The sequence below is a fragment of the Hemiscyllium ocellatum genome, chromosome 37, assembly GCF_020745735.1.
Source record: "Hemiscyllium ocellatum isolate sHemOce1 chromosome 37, sHemOce1.pat.X.cur, whole genome shotgun sequence".
NCBI classification, from domain to species: domain Eukaryota; kingdom Metazoa; phylum Chordata; class Chondrichthyes; order Orectolobiformes; family Hemiscylliidae; genus Hemiscyllium; species Hemiscyllium ocellatum.
In genome coordinates this window covers 22,560,302-22,582,271 of record NC_083437.1, presented here as the reverse complement: position 1 = coordinate 22,582,271, position 21,970 = coordinate 22,560,302, and the positions used below count along the sequence as shown (strand labels likewise).

At 42.9% G+C, this 21,970-nt stretch overlaps 1 protein-coding gene across 2 annotated transcripts in view; it reads right to left on the bottom strand.

The window, feature by feature from the left end:
- The window catches only part of dnajc16 (DnaJ (Hsp40) homolog, subfamily C, member 16), a 31,304-nt gene extending 21,294 nt beyond the window's left edge, over window positions 1-10,010 (bottom strand). The window contains exons 1-6 of one of the 2 annotated variants that reach the window (XM_060851849.1): window positions 9,875-10,010; window positions 9,560-9,660; window positions 6,554-6,727; window positions 4,749-4,815; window positions 1,949-2,282; window positions 1,197-1,381 (exon numbers count right to left, since the gene is read on the bottom strand). In XM_060851849.1, coding sequence (XP_060707832.1) covers window positions 1,197-1,381; window positions 1,949-2,282; window positions 4,749-4,815; window positions 6,554-6,726 — 759 coding nt within the window. In that variant the 5' untranslated portion in view covers window position 6,727; window positions 9,560-9,660; window positions 9,875-10,010. The remainder of the gene's footprint in view (window positions 1-1,196; window positions 1,382-1,948; window positions 2,283-4,748; window positions 4,816-6,553; window positions 6,728-9,559; window positions 9,661-9,874) is intronic. The other variant, XM_060851847.1, reaches the window with a different exon arrangement.
- Window positions 10,011-21,970: the final 11,960 nt, after the last annotated feature.

Sequence of the window (21,970 nt, the reverse complement as noted above, 5' to 3'; positions counted from 1 at the left end):
GACAGCCAAGTTGTAACACAGTCTCAGTTTCTGTGAGTACTATTCAAGGTGCTTTGTTACAGAGGAGAGGCCAAACCAAAACCCTGTCTCTCTGAGATAGATGTAGAAGCTCCCATGGCACAATGCAAAGAAAAGTAATCCTGAAAGAACGATAACAGACAACAGGTCTCGTCACGAATACCGTGCTGTTAAGTGACATTGCTGTGCCAGGTGTCCTATAACAGACACTATAACTTATTGTTTGCAAATATAATCCTTGGGATATAAAAGATGTTATATAAATGCAAGTCATTGTTTTTTTATTTTCAAACACTACAAAAGCTGATCTGAATAATTTTGGCACCTGCATCAACTGAAAAAATCCCCGCTGTATTTTCAATTGGTTTTGTATCAGAGTAACTTTTTTTAGTCGGGATTTTTTTAATCAGTTGGAGAGAATGTGCAAAGTCTCATATAGTTTGTGTAATTCTAACTATCTCTTAACGATTTGTCAGAATTTATTGACTGCTTCAGTACATTTTGTAACACGTAGGCAGATAGCCGATATTTCACTTTATTTGGTGGTATTTGTAATGAGATCAAGCAGCTGGACCTCAGAGAATAGGAGTTTCTGATTGGACCAGGTTAACAGACCAATCAGGGAGCCATGGCTGACAGATATATACAAGTGTCAGAAGTTCTGCTAGCTCTAAAAGCTGGCTCTGAGGGAGCCAGACCAGTGTCAAGTACTATGCATGTGTAAATAAAGGGCGACTTGCTGATGGGTTACCAGCCTCTGTGGAGTTATTTCAATATTGCTTTTATGGATCAGCTCTCCAATGACATCCCTATTTTTATAAATCAAAATGTCGGTGATGATGTAATTCAGCCTACAAGTGTACGAACTTGAGAGTTGAGAAGATAAGAGAATTTTGTTTTTTGATGCCACACTAGTACAGGGTACTGCACAAAGATAAAATATTGCATATATAATTGGCCAAAGCACAATACCACACAGTCTTGAGTTAAAGCTACAACATATATCAAAACAATTATTGCATTAGCCGTAAGAAAGAAAACTACACATGCTCCGAGTCACACAGTTGAGAAGCAATTTGACCATTTTGAACTGTACAATAAAGGCTGTACATTAATAGGCACAAGAAATCAGCGAGCCCTTGCTTTATCTAAGCTTGCATGATTATTTGACCACGTACCTGTTCCAAAAGCTTGCTTGGCAGAAGGTTGTCCACAAACCGCCTTAAGTTTTCTCGAACCACAGTGGTTTTAAAGAATGTTACTCGCCCATTGATGACTCCCACAATTGCTGGATGCTGATATACGCCAATGTGATTTAACAAACGACGCTCGTACCCTGAGTCTATGACTCCAATCCCAAGCCCTGAAAATAAACAAACAATTAGTTATTCATTCTCCACCACCCAGTGAACACTGTCATGCTTCATTAGTTTGCATTTTGTTTCCACGCCATGCTCCTTCCCTCCCACTGCCTCCAAATTCTGTTTTCCCTCCAGCAAACTTTATTCATTACTTGGGCACAGTTCCACAAGCTCTGGTAATCCTCTAGCACTTTGTACAAATACTTAGGCAAACTTAACTTGATCCTGGACAGTGATCATTATTTATGATGGGGTCATTAGAGCAGTCTATTCTGCCCCATTCAATGTCAACACAAACACTGATTCAAGTCCTCTATAGCCAAGAATCATGGAGGCTAACTTCAGTATTTAGCTGAGACAAGTTAATTCAACAGCGACCGCAAATTTGGATTGGCTACAATTGCTGACCACATGCCTTGAAAGAAAAAGATGCATCAGAATTCTCTCTCATTTATACATGAGAACACATCAGTCAACACAATTGCATGCTGAACTCCTCTTTGGCTTTGAACAGATTTCCCCTCCGAACAGAAGATTAGTAATAATTCATTATTCAGAGAGTAACGTACCCAGAGGTTCAAGCTCCTGTACCATTTCCTTCCAGATTGGTTCAATTTGAACACAGTGGAAACACCAGTCGGAGGTGACTTTGATGAGATATGGTTTGTTGTAACTGTCTGGCACAACCTCATTCACGTACTGTGAGAAATGTAGTAGATACTTATCATCGAAGGAGTCTCGGGCAGAATTAAACTGGAATTGAAAGAAAGAATCATCGAAGAAGAAGCTGTCGTATTTATGGAAACTCCGGAAGTGCTGCTGTGGATGATGGAGATTCCCTGGTTGTCCATCAGGATTTCCGTACCTATCAAAATTTGACCTCTTTTCTTCATTTGAAAGAATCTAAAGCAAAAAGAAAGGTAATCAGTAAGTAGAGTGAGCTGACCTTTCACTGGAACTTCATATGACAGATTGGTGTCACAGCCATAACCAAAATACAGATGATGGACTTTTTGTGCCATCATCTTCCCATTAAGTTGCTCAAAAAGCTTGTGGTTTCATCCAGCTGAACTCAAGTTCTAGAAAGTTGCATAAAGATTGCAATGAAAATAAATTTTCTGTTAAAAATGTGTATTGATGATTTGGCTACCAGGCACAGGACATAATTTCAAAGTTTGTCAATGACCGGAAACGCAGAAATGTAGCTAAAAATGACGAGGATAGCAGCAGTCTTCAGGAGGGCACAAATAAATTGCTGAAATTGGTAGAAACTTGATAAATTAAATTTGATGAAGAAGCCTGAAGCGGAGCAGGATTAAAGACAAAGCCAGGAAAAAATTCACAGAAATTGACATTGAATCGGCAGGCTAACATGTTCCTGCCTCCAGTGACTTTGCTGCATGAAGCGTCATCACCTGCAAATTTGGGTAGCCAATCGGTATAATTAATTCCCTATCTGTGGGCAGACTGTGTACATTATCACAGGTCCCCATTGAGTACTGACACCAGCCAATGCCCTGAGGCAGCTTTCTGGCAGCTAGATGGAGACTCCCCCAAGACCTCCTACAATCACTGCCACACTATCAGCTGTTTTAACCTTTAAATTCTAACCTCTTCAGAGGCATCATAATGAAGGAACCATTTGGTTTTGACATTGGTAGCACCCACCTCCAACAGTGTGAGATGCTCTTTATAAAGTTGCAGTCCTTTGATACTACAGCCTCAAGGACCCATCCATTGTTCTTAGTTGGTTGGCAGATTAGGGGAGATCTCTTAAATTGTCAACTCCAGAACAATCTTCCAGGCAGGTGCACTGACAAAGTGTGATAAGGTCCAGGGGATTATCAATGCATGCTCATATTCTAAGAAAAGATGTTTCCTCTTTATGATAGAAAATGTTGGTGTGAAGATAGAGGATGAAGGGGAAATCAATTAAGAACTTACATGAAACAAGTTACTAGCACACATACCTCCAAGCCAGAATGCAGTGGATTTTAATGTCACAGCAGACACACAAAAAGCAAGGCTTACATTCCAGCGCAGTACTGAAGGAGCACTGCACTATCAGAAATGCCATCTCTCGGGTGAGATGTTAAATCCTGGCCCTGCCTGCCCTGTTTGGTGGGTACGGAGATTGTTTCAAACAGCAGGAAACAGTGTCCTGGTCAATACCTTTCCTTCAATCAACAATACAAAAATAGATTATCTGGTCATTGTCATACTGCTGTCTAGGGAGGTGGCTACTGTTGACAGCAGTGGTCATACTTCATTAGTTGGCTACAAAGTACTGTGGCATTTTTGATTATCCTAAAAGGCACTATATAAATGCCAGTCTTTCTTGTTAACCTTCAAATACAGGGAAGTATCACACCTCTGTAGTAAATATATGAATATTATCCTGAATTATTTACACAGGTAGAAATTAAATAAGTATCCAATATCTTAGAACACATAGCGGCTCAACAGTTGTCAATAATGATTTTTGAGAAGATTTGTAGCTCAGTTGATGATAAGTATGTAAGATAGCTTGCTGAGCTGGAAGCTTTGTTTTCAGACATTTCATCACCATGACTAGGTAACATCTTCAGAATCTCCGGTGAAGTGCTGGTGGTATGTCCCGCCTCTCTATTTATAGGTCTTGGTTTCTTAAGGTGAGTGATATCATTTCCGTTTTTTTCCAAGGAAATCGATGCGTTTATCGACAGATTTCTGGTTAGAATGCCATGCCTCTAGGAATTATTGTATGTGTCTTTGTTTCACATGTCCTAGGATGTGTCTGTTGTCCCAGTCAAAGTGGTAAATAGAAAGGCGGGACATACCACCAGTGCTTCACTCTCACTGATGTTACCTAGTCATGGTGATGAAACATCTGAAAACAAAGCTTCCAGCTCAGCCAGCTAATTTACATACCTAGTTGTCAATAATGGTCAGTAATAACATGTTAATCAATTTAATTGCCTTGTAGGCTATAAGAAAAAGGTATCTACTGCGTATAGATCCTTGAATTGTGACCACAGTTGGAGCAAATCGAACTGCAACTTCTCCCAAAAGCAGCAAGGAAATATGATAAAAAGTATAACATATAACCCAACTGATCAGACTTTTCTTTTGAGCAGTGTTGATTTTTGGTTACCAAATGTTCAATGAACTGCTATATTTGGAAAAATATTCTAGGTTCCATCTATACAAGCAATATATAGTGAATTACATTTTCTTAAAGGAAATATCAATGCAACAATAAGGAAAAAATATCCAGGTTTCAGAAAGACTTCACAAAACTCCAAACTGCAATGGGCTTCAGTTGTTACCCATTGCAAGGGAAATCCATGAATAAATTATCACGTAATTTCAACTCAACGTTTTGATTACCTCATATGCTTTGCTAATCTGAATGAACTGTTCTTCAGCCTTTGGGTCCTTATTCTTGTCAGGGTGCCTGAAAAATAAACCAAACCCTAACATGACTTTTCCCATCAGAATGCAAAATTTAAATATAGTCTCAACATATTCTGTAGCAAGATTAAAAATCTTGACATAAAGGTCTTTAACCAGCTCACTGCACAGGATTTGAAGATTGTGAGGACTGCAGATGCTGGAAATTCAGCGTCGATAAAGTATGGAGCTGGAAAAAGCACAGTAGGTTAAAAAGCAGTGGAGCAGAAGACTTGACGTTTTATTTCGGGACCTTTCATCAGGACTGGGGAGGGGAAGAGGGCTGAGAAATAAATAGAGGGAAGGAGGGTGGAACTGGGCAAAATGTTGGCAGGATGGTGATAGGCAGATTCTGGTCAATGATTGATTGGTCAGTGGGAAGGTGGAGTGGATAGGCAGGACTAACTTACATACCACAAAAGAAAGCCTTGTACTTTGTGCTTTTTTTTGTACTAATTCCCCTTGCTCTTGTAAAAACACAAACTTTCATCAGGCACAATTTAACTGACCTTTCAGAAGACTTTAACTCAAACTGGTCATTCATTGTGTGACTCTAGTTTAAATGTCAGCACACCATTTTCTTGTAATGTTCGCCATAGGTGACTTCCATTCTGATTATACGCACATTTTTCAACAGTACAGCGATCAGGATCAGGAACATTGATTCAATTTTTCTCTTCTGTAGCCGTAAGGTATAAAGATTAATTGCAGTGTCCCCATTACAACTTGGATTGAAATTAGTATAGGCCCCCTGGGAATTTCAAGGAATCACAGAAATGTATGGCACAGAACAGAGAAGGTAGCCTTTAGCTCATCAAGCCTGCATCAGTCAAAAACGAAGCTATCCTGCTTAAAACTGCTTTCCAGTTCTTGGTACGTTATCTTATAAGAAGCAACACGTCAAGTATAGATCCAAGTATGTTTTAAATGCAGTGAGGGTTTCTATTTCCTGCTTCAAGCAGTCAGTTCTAAAAGCACACAAGCCCATGGGTAAAAATATTTCTCAACTTCCCTCTATTCCATCTACCAAATTTGTAGATCTTTTTCTTTTGGTTAGTGAACTTTTTGCTAAGAAAATAGACCCTTCTGATCCACTCTGCTCAGACCCCTCAATATTTTTTTTTACCTCAATTTAATCTTTCAGCCTTTTCTGTTCCAAGGATAACCATCCCAGTTTATTCAACCTTTCTTCATAGCTAAAAGTTCTCCAAACCTGGCAATATTCTTGTAAATCCTTCCTCTGCCTATTATGGCTTACTTACATGCTTAATAATGCATGTATTCTCTAAGCAATTAGAACCTCCAATAATATACAACTTGCACTGACTACCATGCTGGGAATATTTACAACTTATTTTAATACCATGTCATACCTTAGTTTAGCAGCTAGTATTACAAAGTCTATTAAACAGTGAATTAAAAAAAGCCTTGAAATGATTGTAAGAGTGTTTAGATTAAATCAAATTGTGATCAAAAATTTAACAAACTAACATATTTTTTGTTTATAGCATTTATAGACCTTACTGTTTACAAACTTTCTAACAAAAGAGTTTCCTGGAGCTGGTATTTCCAAGGGCAGTAAATTAGATTTTATGCCTTGGCTCTATGTCACTGCCCTATATTTTGTATGGTTTGTCTCATATGTCAGACTAAAGTTATAAAGAGGAATGAGGAGAAATACAGTTGCTGGACATATAGTCTATATTCATGTCTTTTAAATTAAAATACAGGCAGAAACTCACCACTCCCGGGCCAGTTGTTTGTAAGCTTTCTTTATTTCTGCTTGGGTTGCAGTTTGACTGACTCCCAATGATCTGTAAGGATCAAATTCTATTCCATGGTGGAGAGGAGTGTTCAGCAGAAGGACAAAAAACACCAACAACCTTCCACAGGAAGCCAATTGTAAACCAGCCATTCTGAAAACATGATTTAAATAATACTTATTATTAGTAATGATTTATAATATAATGAATGAGTGAAAAAAATCCTTCCTCAGTATCAATGCTGAGCCATGTTAAGAGAAGACTTCAGTATCTGCAGTAGTTCAAAATGACTTAGGGCCTCAAAATATTTTCATATGCTGGATTACAAAGCTGATTTGCCCACTTTCTACTGAAAACATCTATCAAAGTGACATTGGATGATAAATTAGGAAGAGCAGCTGTCACATAGTATCGTCAAGGTAACTAGTTGTATATGAAGAAACCTGGAAAGATACTTTAAAGAACAAAAATGTAAAAGCAGCAACCTGGTCAAAACAAACTCAATTTGAAAACTGCACACACAGCTTTCCAATACAATTTGAATTCTAAAGATAAGCTGTTGCTGCCAATTACAACCTTACACAAAAATTAATAAAAGATTTTCCACCTTTAAAACTGACAATTGTTAAAGTAATCAGCCCTCAATGTAGATGCAGTGACATTAAAGGTTAGGAAGAACAGAAGGGTATAAAGCACAAATAAGGGATTGTCTTATTTCCTCCCCTCTTCTCTTGATTATAAACCTGAGGCACTATGGTAGCATCCCTGCAACCAAGCCAAATGCTACTGGTTTGAGTTCATCTCCAGAACTTGATGGCCATGGGAACTGCATCCATAACTTGGTCAAACAGATTATCAACTTGTAAATTCTTCCGGTACACCTGTGGCAAACAGTCAAGACTGGGAGTGTATCCTGATCAGCTATGATTGAAATGTAGTGGTTCTTAAGGTACAGCCTCTGGTTTCAGGCTAGCAACCTGTTCCAGGAAAACTAGCTATGAAATCAGACATAACATCATGCCTTTTGTGCCTTGTGTGCCATGAGAAGACCATAAGACATGGGAGCAGAAGTAGGCCATTCAGCCCATCAAGTCTTCTCTGTCATTCAAAGGGGTTATAGCTGATCAGATAATCCTCAGCTTCCTATCTTCAACCATAACTCTTGATCTCCTTACAGATTAGAAATCTCAGCCTTGAATATACCTAATTTCCAAGCCTTAATAGCCCTCTGTAGTAAGGAATGCCACAGATTCACAACCCTCTAGGATGTGCAATTTCAATGTGCGACCCCTTATTTCAAGATTACGCTCTCTGGTCCTAAACTGTCCTGCACAGAAAAATAATCTTTCTGCAACTACACTGTTAAGTCACTAAGGATCTTGTATACTTTGGGGAAAACTCATCCATTCCAGATTATGGTTTCACATGTCTCAGGTGGTTTCTTATACAGGTGCAGTACCTTAATTTTGCCAATCTTTGAACCTGAGACTGTGCCAGAATGCAGATGTTCCCAGATTTTGGATGCACTTCCAGTGACTGGATATAATAAAGACCCTCAAGAAAAATACTAAATTGGAATTCAGGTTAACCTTAAGGTAGGTACTTCTGTCAATGTTTGGGCCCAGAACTCTACTTCATCAGAAGCGAGCCGCAAAAGAAGAAGCAATGTGTCAAGTGCTGATCGTTAGCCCTGGACAGTGCTACAGATGTCACTAGTGACCCCAAGGCTAGTGGAACAATATTTCATTCGCCAGCTGTCATGTATTTCTTTCACACCATCAACATCCATTCACCCAAATTTGAACCAAGAACACAGAAAGCTCAAGGAAAGGATTCCCTGAGAAGACTGAGAATGATTCTATGATTCTGTTTCACAATGACAAAAAAGTTGAAGCTCCTCTTATTGCAAGAGGAGATAATTTGGACAAAGCCAAAATTAAGAAAGACAACTTTTTTGGGGGGTGGGGGGGTGGGCTGAAGTGAAGTATAATCAATAATACTAACCATGAATGTAAATGACACCTTGACAGTGTCACTTCAAAAATGTTTGTTTTTTTGAACAACTCTGAGTTTTAAACTGCCAGATTACAGGTACTGTACCTGTAATTAACATCTGCATTTGGTCAGTCATCCAATGCATCACGTTATTCAACAACAGACCCATCAGTGCTATAGTTAAACCTACTTACAATCATACACTGATGCTTTCCAGCAATTTAAACAACTTGGTTGATTTTTCTGTTCCTAGCCTAGGTTGCCAAGTTTGACTGTAGCACCAACTGCTAGGTTTAATCAAATCAAAGACTGAGTGAGTTTCAAACCAGAGATCTTGCTGGTACAAAACGGCTCAGCTACTCAAGGATAAACATAGAAGTTGCCAGGATAGCTGGACGCAGATTCAATCTGCTCAATTCTTGATCTGAATATGAAAAAGCAGCATTGTGTGCAAGGTGGGTATTTTCTTGCATAGGCAGGATACATTGCTTGGTAGTGTGGTAAGGGTGTTTAATGCCCAATTAGCAAAACTTCTTTTCAAAATCATTCTAGGGGATGTGGGCATTGCTGCTAGGCCAACTTTATTGCCCATTCCTAATTACCCACAAGAAGGTGGTACTGACCTTTGTTCTTGAACCACTACAGTCTTTGGGGTATGTACAGGAACACCTAAAATACTCTTTGAATGGGAATTCCAGGATCATGGTGATCATCTTAAGTCATCCAATATTGAATGTACTTAAAATTACAGCTGTTCAAATGCCAACAGTAAAGTATGATGATTAGCTGAAACACATATGCTATAAGATCCCAAGTTTCATTCCAGGCTCTGCTGTTAGGTTCGTAAATTCAATACAAGTGGTACAAGTGTACTGGGTTAATGAGGGAGAATAACTGATTATCAGCAGCTCCTGCTCGAAAGTGCGTGGAGCTGAGAACAGCAATAGAGGAGTCAACTGTTGTGCAACGAAAGGCTCTGTGCATACTCACAGTTTGGACTCACGCACGATGAAGGCCACATGGACACAGTGCTAGAGGACAACCAGCTGCCATTGATCCATACACCAACGCAGCCAAGAAGGGAGCAAAATCTGCAGGATAGTAAAAAAAAAGTGGGATTACTGAAAAGCCGAAGATTTTAAAACAGGGGCAAGTTATATAACAGCTATCATTTTGCTGAATACAGAATCCCTGCTCCCCTTGATACTATCTTATTTTGCTCCCTGCCTCCTGCTATACTCCTGGCCTGTCAACTCTCCTATTGTGTTCACATGAAGCAGCTCTGACTGAGACAAGCCGTCTCACCCCCGGCTCTTCCTCGTTAACAGTCACACGCACTAACCGCAGTCAACACACAAGGCGATCCTGGAATCGGTCACATTTTACATAAACTATACCACCAAGCCGCTAAAATTAAGGAAAATAAACACTCATGCCCTCTTTGACGCGAACTTCCGGTTTTGCGCGGTCGCCTCTCTGGTCCTGCTACCCACGGGGGGGGGGGGGGGTTGCTATGGTTTCGGGGCCTACGTCAAAATCGAACACAATCGAAGCCTCTGACTGTGAGGTTTGTGTAACCCTAATCTAAACAAACATGTGAAGTGTCACTTAAGTGTTATTATCTTAAGATGCAACTTTTTCTAATGTCTCTCAGTTCTGGTTGAAATGAATTTACAAACGGTGTGACTTTTTAAAATTGCCAATTTTGAACGAGCTTGCAAGATTATTTTGAGTGATGAAAGCCACATTCAAACAATTTTGATTAATCCCACCCAGAGAGAAAAACATTAGTGTTCAGTTTATTTTCCCCATAAATGATTCTTTCATTCTTGAGGCACAGCTTATTCAGATACTAATTCTGTGTTCTAATACTTAATAGGTCATCATTTGCAGACCATTTGGCATTTTTATTTTCATGCTGTGATGAATTTCCTGATATATGTCCTCAAACTGACATTTCAGATTTGAACATTGATCATCATCTTGTTCTATTTTGATTTCAGGCAATTACATGTATAGAATATTGCACAGCCCAGAAACAGGTCATTTGACTCAATTGTATTGACAAATAACCTTAATTCCTTCCTGTCTGTTGTTATTCTGGGATTCTTAACATAGAATCATAGAATTTTACAGTTCAGAAGATGGCAATTTGGCCCATTGTGTCCGTACCTGCTCCTGAAAGAGCTAGCCAACTAATCCCATTCTCCAGCTCTATTTCTGAAGCCCTCTAAATTTATCACTTTCAAATATATATCTGGTTCCCTTTTAAAACCTCCTATGAAATTCACTCCATCACTCTCCCAGATTTGCCTTCCAAATCCAAGTGACTCTCTGAGTAAAGAAGTTACTACATTCTCTTTCCTAGCCCTCTTGCTGACAATTTTGAAACTGTTATCCCCAGTTACTGTACTAACATACTAACAATTTTAACAAAATATCCTTTTTTAAATTAACCTGTTCAGAGATGTTATTAGTCTCCTCTGAAGTAGGTAGGACTTGAACCTGTGCCCTCTGGTCTGGGATACGGACACTACCATTACCGCTGCACTACAAGACAGGTAAAAACCCAGGATTGAAACAGGGACTATTAGCTATTCAGTCTAACATTTTTCCAACTAAACTACTTCAGCTGACAAAGCATTTGCCTGTCAAAATTGTCCATAATTTTGAACATCTCAATAAGATCATGTCTTAATCTTTCCTGTTCCAAGGAGAATAAATCCAAGTTCTCTAACCTTCCCTTGAATGTAAGCCCCCTCAGTTATGCTATCATTACAATAAATCTCCTTTTCACTCTGTCCAGGGCTTTCTGGTTAGAACATCCATCCTTAAATAATATGTTCAGAACGAAACACAATGACCAAACATTTGTAGAGATCAGCACCACTTCCTTACGTCTAAACTCTGTGCCTGTATTTATAAACCCAAAGATCCACTAAACATTCTTAATAACTGTTTCAGCATTTCCTCATCTGCTCCTTGCGGTTGTGAATGAGGACCTTGGGTTTATGTCACACTACAGGTGACCGCACTGCACACACACACACACACACTCCTACAAACACATTCCTACAGACCCATACATTCATGCAGACCCTCTCTCAGATACAAGCTCTCTCTCTCTCTCATAAGCTCACACATACACTCTACACTCACATGCACACACGCACCCTCTTACAGGCATAAATGCCTTTACACTCACACTCACATACATACACACAGTCTCTCACAGACACTCAAAATAACCCCCCCCCCCCAAACACACACCCACATGCACATTCAAATACACCATAAATTTGTGGGGTGAATTTGTACTTGAGAATTACATTTTATTTTGCTCAAAAACTGCTTCTCAAAAGCTTCCAACTATTTCATAGCTTCATTAGTGGCTCTGCATCATTTTATAATATGAAGATTGGAACTTTGCACAATATTTTAGGTACAGTATAGTCAACCAAGATTTGTTTCAGCTTCAAAACAATCAGTGGAAATTAATTACCTCCCCTGTGGTGGATTTGGTGGTGGAGAGCATTTAATCAAATGGGACCATGGAATTTTGGGACCCCAACTCATTTCTGCTTCATTGCTGATTAGGTTTGTGGTGAGAAGGCCTATGGACAGCCTGCCCATCCTGTCACCATCACACTAATGTGGGCAGGAATGACTATATGTGGGGAACACAACCAGCAACTTGCGCAAGTTTGCTTGCAGCTTCCTGGGGGAGACCCTCATCAGAGATGAGGGACCCAGTATAAAATATGGCTGCCAGCCCTCTTAGAATGGCTAATAGACTACCAGATTCACCTTCATACTCCAGTAAAAGCAAGCCAAGTAATTTTTGGATGACAGAATTTTTTAAGTGATTCCCGGTGGCAATAGAATCCATAAGACCATAAGACATAGGCCCAGAAGTAGGTCATTAAGTCTGCTCCGCCATTCAATGAAAACATGGTTGATCTGACAATCCTCAACTCCATTTTCCTGCCTTTCTTCATAATCCTTGATTTCCTTAGTGATTAAAAATGTCTATCTTAGCCTGAGTTTTCTTACCAAATTACTCTGTACAGCCCTTTGTGGTAAATAATTCCTGACATCTACCCTGTCAAGTCCTCTAGGAATTTTGTATGTTTCTCTAAGGTTGCCTCATTTTTTTAAAACTCAGTCGGTACACGCCCAACCTACTCAATCTCTCCTCATGAGAAAGTTCCTCCTTACCCAGGATCAATCAAATGAACCTTCTGTGGACTGCCTTCAATGCCAATATATCTTTCCTCAATAAAGAAACCAAAACTGTTCATAGTACTCTAGCTGTGGTCTGACTAGTTGGTTAGGCCACTTTTGGAATATTGCGTGCAATTCTGGCCTCCTTCCTATCAGAAGGATGTTGTGAAACTTGAAAGGGTTCAGAAAAGATTTACAAGGATGTTGCCAGGGTTGGAGAGTTTGAGCTATAGGCAGAGGCTGAATAGGCTTGGGCTGTTTTCCCTGGAGTATCAAAGGCCGAGAGGTAGCCTTATAGAGGTTTATAAAATCATGAGGAGCATGTATAAGATAAAAAGAACTTTCCCTGTGTTGGGGGAGTCTAGAACTAGAGGGCATAGGTTCAAGATGAGAGGGGAAAGATAAAAGGGACCTAAGGGGCAACTTTTTCACACAGAAGGTGGTAGCATTTAATAGACATCTGGATGGGTATATGAATAGGAAGAATTTAGAGGGATAAGGGCCAAGTGCTGGCAAATGGGGACTAGATTAGGTTAGGATATCTGGTCAGCATGGATGAGTTGGACTGAAAGGTCTATTTCCATGCTGTACATCTCTATGACTCTAGTGCCATATATAGTTTTAGCAAGACCTTCCTATATGAAAACTCCATTTCTTTTGAAATAAAGGTCAATATTCCATTTGTGGTCCCTATTACCTTCTGAACTTGTTTGCTAGTTTTTGTGATTTATACATGAGGCCTCCCAAATTCCTTTGTACTGTATCTTTTTGCAGTTTTTCTTCAATTAAATAGTATTCAGCACCTCTTTTTAATCAAGTCCATTTGACCATTAAGTGATGGGTGATATCATTCACAGGCACAGTAACTGTGTACATACAAAAGATATATAAAAGTATATTTTTGCAATTAAAAAAATCAGGAAAGAGGTTAGTAAAAACTGTCTGAGAACTACTCCTGCTCATGCTGATCACCCGACTCCCTCTACTTGTCGATGTATATTTTGATCCACAAATCCGGACAATACAAGTTTCTACAAGGAAAGCGGAGGAAAAGGTGGGGGGTGGTGCCAGTGTAGTTGCGGAAGATGGACTGTTCCACATATCCTACGAAGAGACAGGCATAGCTGGGGCCCATGCGGGTGCCCATGGCAACTCTTTTAGTTTGGAGGAAGTGGGAGGATTGAAAAGAGAAGTTATTCAGGGTGAGGACCAGTTCAGTCAGTCGAAGGAGGGTGTCAGTGGAAGGGTACTGGTTGGTGCGGCGGGAAAGGAAGAAGCGGAGGGCTTTGAGTCCTTCGTGATGGGGGATGGAGGTGTACAGGGACTGGATGTCCATCGTGAAAATAAGGCGTTGGGGACCGGGGAAGCGAAAATCCTGGAGGAGGTGGAGGGCGTGGGTGGTGTCCCGAACGTAGGTGGGGAGTTCTTGGACTAAAGGGGACAGAACTGTGTCAAGGTATGCGGAGATGAGTTCGGTGGGGCAGGAGCAGGCTGAGACAATGGGTCGGCCGGGGCATTCAGGTTTGTGGATTTTGGGCAGGAGGTAGAAACGGGCGGTGCGGGGTTGTGGGACTATGAGGTTGGAGGCGGTGGATGGGAGATCCCCTGAGGTGATGAGGTTATGGATGGTCTGGGAGATGATGGTTTGGTGGTGGGAGGTGGGGTCGTGGTCGAGGGGGCGATAAGAGGAGGTGTCCGCGAGTTGGCGTTTGGCCTCAGCGGTATAAAGGTCGGTGCGCCAAACTACTACCGCACCTCCCTTGTCTGCCGGTTTGATGGTGAGGTTGGGATTGGAGCGGAGGGAGTGGAGGGCTGCACGTTCTGAGGGTGAGAGGTTGGAGTGGGTAAGAGGGGTGGACAGGTTGAGTCGGTTAATGTCGCGGCGGCAGTTGGTTATAAATAGATCGAGGGCGGGTAAGAGGCCAGCACGGGGTGTCCAGGTGGATGGGGTGCGTTGGAGGCGGGAGAAAGGGTTGTCAGAGGGTAGGCGGGAGTCTTGGTTGTGAAAGTAGGCGCGGAGGCGAAGACGGCGGAAGAATTGTTCAATATCTCGCCGCGTGTTGAACTCATTGATTCAAGGGCGTAGGGGAATGAAGGTGAGGCCTCTGCTGAGGACTGATCCTCAGAGAGGGGGAGGTCTGGAGGGATGGTGAAAACACGGCAGGGCTGGGAGCTAGGACCTGGTGTGGGACTGGAGCTGGGAGTGGGGGCGGGGACAGAGATCGATGTAGGGGCAGAGTTAGACGTGGTGACGTTGCTCGGTGTGGGGGCGGGGTCAAGCGTGGGGGCGGGGTCATGCGTCGTGACGGAAATAAGTGTGGGGGCGGGGTTATGTGTGGTGGCGAAAGTCGGCGTCCGGGCGGGGTTATGCGTGGTGACGAAGGTTTGCGTGAGGGCGGGGTTACGTGTAGTGACGTAAGACGGTGTGGGGCATCCCGACCTCAAATTCACCTGGACTGTCTCAGACTCCTCCCTCCCCTTCCTAGACCTTTCCATTTCTATCTCAGGCGACTGACTCAACACAGACATCTACTATAAACCGACTGACTCCCACAGCTATCTGGACTGCACCTCCTCCCACCCTGCCCCCTGTAAAAACTCCATCCCATATTCCCAATTCCTTCGTCTCCGCCGCATCTGCTCCCAGGAGGACCAGTTCCAACACCGCACAGCCCAGATGGCCTCCTTCTTCAAGGACCACAGATTCCCCCCAAACGTGGTCGACGATGCCCTCCTTCGCATCTCCTCCACTTCCCGCTCCTCCGCCCTTGAGCCCCGCCCCTCCAACCGCCACCAAGACAGAACCCCACTGGTTCTCACCTACCACCCCACCAACCTCCATATACAGCGTATCATCCGCCGTCATTTCCGCCACCTCCAAACGGACCCCACCACCAGGGATATATTTCCCTCCCCTCCCCTATCAGCGTTCCGCAAAGACCACTCCCTTCGTGACTCCCCCGTCAGGTCCACACCCCCTACCAACCCAACCTCCACTCCCGGCACCTTCCCCTGCAACCGCAGGAAATGTAAAACTTGTGCCCACACCTCCTCCCTCACATCCTTCCAAGGCCCCAAGGGATCCTTCCATATCCGCCACAAGTTCACCTGCACCTCCACACACATCATCTATTGCATCTGCTGCACCCGATGTGGCCTCCTCTACATTGGGGAGACAGGCCGCTTACTTGCGGAACGCTTCAGAGAACACCTCAGGGACGCCCGGACCAACCAACCCAACCACCCCGTGGCTCAACACTTTAACTCTCCCTCCCACTCCACCGAGGACATGCAGGTCCTTGGACTCCTCCACCGGCAAAACATAACAACACGACGGTTGGAGGAAGAACGCCTCATCTTCCACCTGGGAACCCTCCAACCACAAGGGATGAACTCGGATTTCTCCAGTTTCCTCATTTCCCCTCCCCCCACCTTGTCTCAGTCGGTTCCCTCAACTCAGCACCGCCCTCCTAACCTGCAATCTTCTTCCTAACCTCTCCGCCCCCACCCCACTCTGGCCTATCACCCTCACCTTGACCTCCTTCCACCTATCACATCTCCATCGCCCCTCCCCCAAGTCCCTCCTCCCTACCTTTTATCTTAACCTGCCTGCCACCCTCTCCTCATTCCTGATGAAGGGCTTATGCCCGAAACGTCGAATTTCCTATTCCTTGGATGCTGCCTGACCTGCTGTGCTTTAACCAGCAACGCATTTTCAACACAAGTTTCTATACAGTGTTAGATGCTTTATTATTGGACAGCTGGTGAGAGATTCTCAATGGCCCCAAAAGTATTCATGTGTTTACCTGTGGTGACACTTCTCCATGAATGTCTGCCCTACATACAAAGACAGTATTTTCTATAGGGATTAAACAAAAGATTTATCAGTCACATGTCGATTGTCATTACATAGTTTAAAGTAGGCAATTATGAATTTACAAAGCCTGATGAATGTCAATGTCCTGTGGTACCATGTGAATGGATTACAGAAACTGATTATCATATTAGATTATATTCAATTCCCTACAGTATGGAAACAGGTCCTTCAGCCCAACAAGTCCACACTGACCCTCTGAAGAGTATCCCACCCAGACCCATTCCCCATACTTACCCTGACTAATGCACCTAACACTCTGGGCAATTTAGCATGGTCAATTCACCTGACCTGCACATCTTTGGATTGTGGGAGGAAACCGGAGCACCCGGAGGAAACCCACACAGACACAGGGAGAATGTGCAAACTCCACGCAGACAGTTGCCTGCGTTCTTCCATGATTATATGTTGATGGGAAGAGATTAAGACAGAAGGGTTTTGCCTGCTCTAAATGGGGAATTCACATACCTATGCTAATGTGGAGGGAAAATAAGACAATGGGGACAGGAGGCAGTTTAACAGGGTTGTGGCCAAGGCTATCACTCTTTCTGGGAAGGACAAATACCGCTGTCTGAGACTACAGGGGAATCCACGTGTGGCTCCACTAGGCTCCTCTTCTGGGATACAGTCAGCCTCCCCCCTACTGAAATGTTCTGTGTATATTGTAAGAGGACAGGCTTCCAATTGATCCTGCAGTGAGTCTTTTTGGCAGTGGAATGTTTAACCCTTGAGTCCTCGATGTGCCTTGAAGGAGAAGTAAAACATGGAACTGATCCCTTGTGGCTTTCTAATTTCCTCATACTCACCTCCCTTCTGACTCCCACCCTGCATACCAATATCACTCACCAGTAGTCTGTGGTTCAGTGGTTAGATAAGGCCTTAGGTATGGATTGAGTCGGCAGCAAATAGCACCTATTTGCTGCACTGTAGTAGATTTGCCAGGCCCTGATTAGCAGCTCAGCCTGTGCTGTATGACTCTATGAACTAATCTGCTCCTGAGGTCCTCTATCTTGGGGTAAGCCTGCCAGCTGTTCAGCTAATGGCACTTAATATTGCAGGCTTTCCCAAAAAGTGGTAGCATGCAGCTCTTGTCAGCTGTTTGGTCAGTGAGCAAGATTTCTATTGCACTGTGTCTCTCAAAGTCTGTTTCATAATTTCATCCCTCCTCAAATTAACTGCTATGCTTTATTTGCTTTTCTATAAACTTATATACTTGCATTAATACGTTTAGTGATCTGTGTTCGATTGCTGTGCTACTCCATATTATTTACCAAGAGTTTTGTTTTTATCTTTAATTATTTATATACTTCTTTACCATCTCTTGCATGCCCAATTTCTAGAACGAGAAACCCAGAAAAATTGAACTTTCAACTCACTTTCTCCCCAATGCTATGTCCAAATTTATATCCTCCAATTCCCCACGTCACATTGAAGCCAGCACTTTTATCCTCCAACTCACCTCACAGTGTTAAACCCAAATTTATTTTTAACTGGAATAATTTTTTCACCCCTCCTCAACCTGCGCCACTATAGAGTGTAGGTTTGCTCGCTGAGCTGTAGGTTTGATATCCAGACGTTTCATTACCTGGCGAGGTAACATCATCAGTGGCGACCTCCAAGTGAAGCTGTTGTCTCCTGCTTTCTATTTATATGTTTGTCCTGGATGGGGTTCCTGGGGTTTGTGGAAACACCATTTCGATTGGGACAACACATCTATCCTGGGACAGGCTAAGCAAAGACATGCCAGAGAATTCCTAGAGGCCGGGCACTCCAACCACAACACCATAAACAAACACATAGATCTAGATACCATCTATCAACCCCTCAGAAAATGAACAGGAAATGACATCACCACAAATCCCAGGAACCCCATCCAGGAGAAAGATATAAATAGAAAGCAGGAGACAACAGCTTCGCTTCACTTGGAAGTCGCCACTGATGATGTTACCTCGCCAGGTAATGAAACATTTGGATATCAAACCTACAGCTCAGCGAGCAAACCTACACCCTAAACCTCAACCTGAGCTACAAACCTTCACAAACCTTGCTGCCCCACTATGGTTAATGTCGGTAATCTTCTTCCTTTTCCAGCACCACACTTTTCAACTCTGGTCGCCAGCATCTGTCGTCCTCACTTTCTCCTACTGCGAATTGTCTTGCAAGGATGCCTGCCTTGAAGAAGTTCTCCTCCTCCCTCTCCTCATTTCCCCTCCCCCCAGCTTATCTCAGTCCCAACCCCGGATTCAGCACCACCCTCTTGACCTGCAATCTTCTTCCCGAACTCTCCGTCCCGCACCCCCTCTCCAGCCCATCACCCTCACCTCCTTCCACCTATTGCATTCCTGAGCCCCCTACCTTTTATCTCAGTTCGCTTGGCACACCAGCCTCATTCCTGAAGAAGGGCTTATGCCCGAAACGTCGATTCTCCTGCTCCTTGGATGCTGCCTAGCCTGCTGCGCTTTTCCAGCATCTCACTTTTCAACTCTGGTTTCCAGCATCTGCAGTCCTCATTTTCTCCTAGTTGATCTTAACCTACTGTGAATCCTCTTGCAAGGATGCCTACCTTGAAGAAGCGCTCCTCCTCCCTCTCCTCATTTCCTCTCCCCCCACCTTATCTCAGTCCTAACACACGGATTCAGCACCGCCCTCTTGACCTGCAATCTTCTTCCCGACCTCTCCGCCACCCCACCCCCACCTCCTTCCACCTATTGTATTCCCAGCGCCCCTCCCCCAAACTCCCCCCCCCACCTTTTATCTCAGCCCGCTTGGCACACCAGCCTCATTCCTGAAGAAGGGCTTATGCCCGAAACGTTGATTCTCCTGCTCCTTGGATGCTGCCTGCCCTGCTGCGCTTTTCCAGCACCACACTTTTCAACTCTGGTCTCCAGCATCTGCAGTCCTCACATTCTCCTAATCTTCTTCCATTCCCAATTCTAAACAAATGTTCCCAGCTTATCCCACTCAGCTCCTACACCATTCCCTTTAGCCCTCCTCAATTATGATCCATTTTCCCTCTATCCTCAGTGCAAACCCTATCTAGATCCTTTTGGAAACGATTCCAATGTCTGCATTCACAAGATAGGAATTCTGTTTCTTGAACTTACATCTCCCAGAAAATGCTGACTATCAGCATACCGTAATGTGAAACCAGCATATTCTGTTCTAAGAATACATTGGTTTCGCAGCAGGGGAGGCTAAGATAGCCTTGATTTTTAGTCAGTGTTCCCTGACACACATTTCTCTCAGTTCAAAAATGAAGGAAATTGTGGCTGTTTTGGGCACTAGGAGGCAAGATAGTTACATTAAAAATATACAGGGTCTTTTAGTTTTTATAACTGTACTCAATACGAGAGTATCCAGAGTTTCAAAGTCCAGTTCCTACAAATTAATGACTCCACCTCTCCATCCTTTCTCTCAAACCAACAGCCTCTGTACTGTCAAACTTGTGTTCAATACCTGTATTTAGTTCTGGGTAAACAGCAACTTCCTGTAACTCAACATTAGAATCAATCAGCTTTGAGGCGCCAAGCTCAAATCCTGCCTGACACAATATGGAGATTTTTAATCCTCTGAACACACTGTGGATTTTTTAAAATGCCAAATCTGAACTCAATCCACTTCAAATACATCGATTTTCATTTCTCCCAGGGCAACATGCAGGGAATTGGATTGGACAATCTGCTCACTTTCAGGACAAAATAAGTTTGCTCGTCTCCCAAATGAACTGTTTTCTATGTTTAGCCCAGTTTTCCTGCCTTTTCAGCAACATTTGAAGTTGAAGGTGAGCAAAGATGCTTCTCTTATGTCCACAAAGCAAAACAGCTTCCCTTTTTTCAGATTATGTATCCCTGCCCCCTTCTTACTTTCAGCCCCCACCATATCCCAGGATTGCTGACCTGCTCCTTCATCTCTGCTCCATTGACACATATTACCCCCGTCCCCCTATCCCAACCTCCCACTATGATGTTATCAATATCCAATGAGCAGGTTCTTTTGCTGTTCTTGCGCTGCAGCCTCCTTTGATGTGTTCTCTATGTTGAGGGGTCATCTGATGTGTCAATCAGCTGGCCTCTGGAACAGGACAGTAAGAGTGAAAATATTACTGGACTAGTAATCTAGAGAGCTGAAAATATGTTGCTGGAAAAGCGCAGCAGGTCAGGCAGTGTCCAAGGAACAGGAAATTCGACGTTTCGGGCATAAGCCCTTCTTCAGGAAGGCTTATGCTTGAAATGTTGAATTTCCTGTTCCTTGGATGCTGCCTGACCTGCTGCGCTTTTCCAGCAACACATTTTCAGCTCTGATCTCCAGTATCTGCAGACCTCACTTTCTCATCGAAGATAGTAATTTAGAGACTCAAGCTATTAGGGAACACAATGGGGTAAGATCCCTCCATGATTGCAGGCAGGATTTAAATTTAATTAATAACTCTAGAATTAAAAGCTAGTCTCAGTAACATTGATCATGAAACTATCAAAAAAACCCATCTGGTTTGCTATCACCCTTGAAGGAAGGAAATCTGACATCTTTAAAATAAAACAAAAAAAAATGTGGATGCTGGAAATCTGAAAGAAAAACAGAAATTGCTGGAGAAACTCAGCATGTCTGGCAACATCTATGAAGAGAAAGCAGAGTTAACTTCAGGGTTAGCCCCTGAAGAAGGGTCACTGGACCAGAAATGTTAACTCTGTTTTCTCTCCACAGATGCTGCCAAAACTGCTGAGCTTCTTTGGCAATTTCCATTTTCAAATCTGACACCTTTACCAGGTCTTGTGTGATTCCAGATCCATAGCAATTTGGTTGACTCTTAACTGCAGAAAGCCACTCATTTGTAATCCATTGCAAAGAAGTTAAGTAAGAATATAATTGGATGGAACACCTGGCATCAACCAGGCCCCAAAAGCAATGTTCACCATGTAGTGCATGCAGTTCAGATGGAGTGTAGCTATTAAAAAAGGATTATTAAAAGGTGCACCAGCATCTTTTCGAGAGCAATCAGAGATGAGTAGCAAATACTGGCACTATCAGCAATGCTCACATCCCATGAAGGGATGGAAAAAAATACCTGCTGAGAAAGAACAATGCATAACAAGGATAAAAATACCTTCTTACTTATTCAACCTTTGCCTCAGTCAAGGTCAAGGTAGGCAAGCAGTAGGCTAGAAGAACACAGCAAGCTAGGCAGCATCAGGAGGTAGAGAAGACAACATTTCAGGTATAACCCTTCTTCGGGACTGGTGGTGGTTAAGGGGAGCTGGAGATGGCCAGGGTGGGGGTGAGGGAGGGATAGGTGAATACTGGTAGAG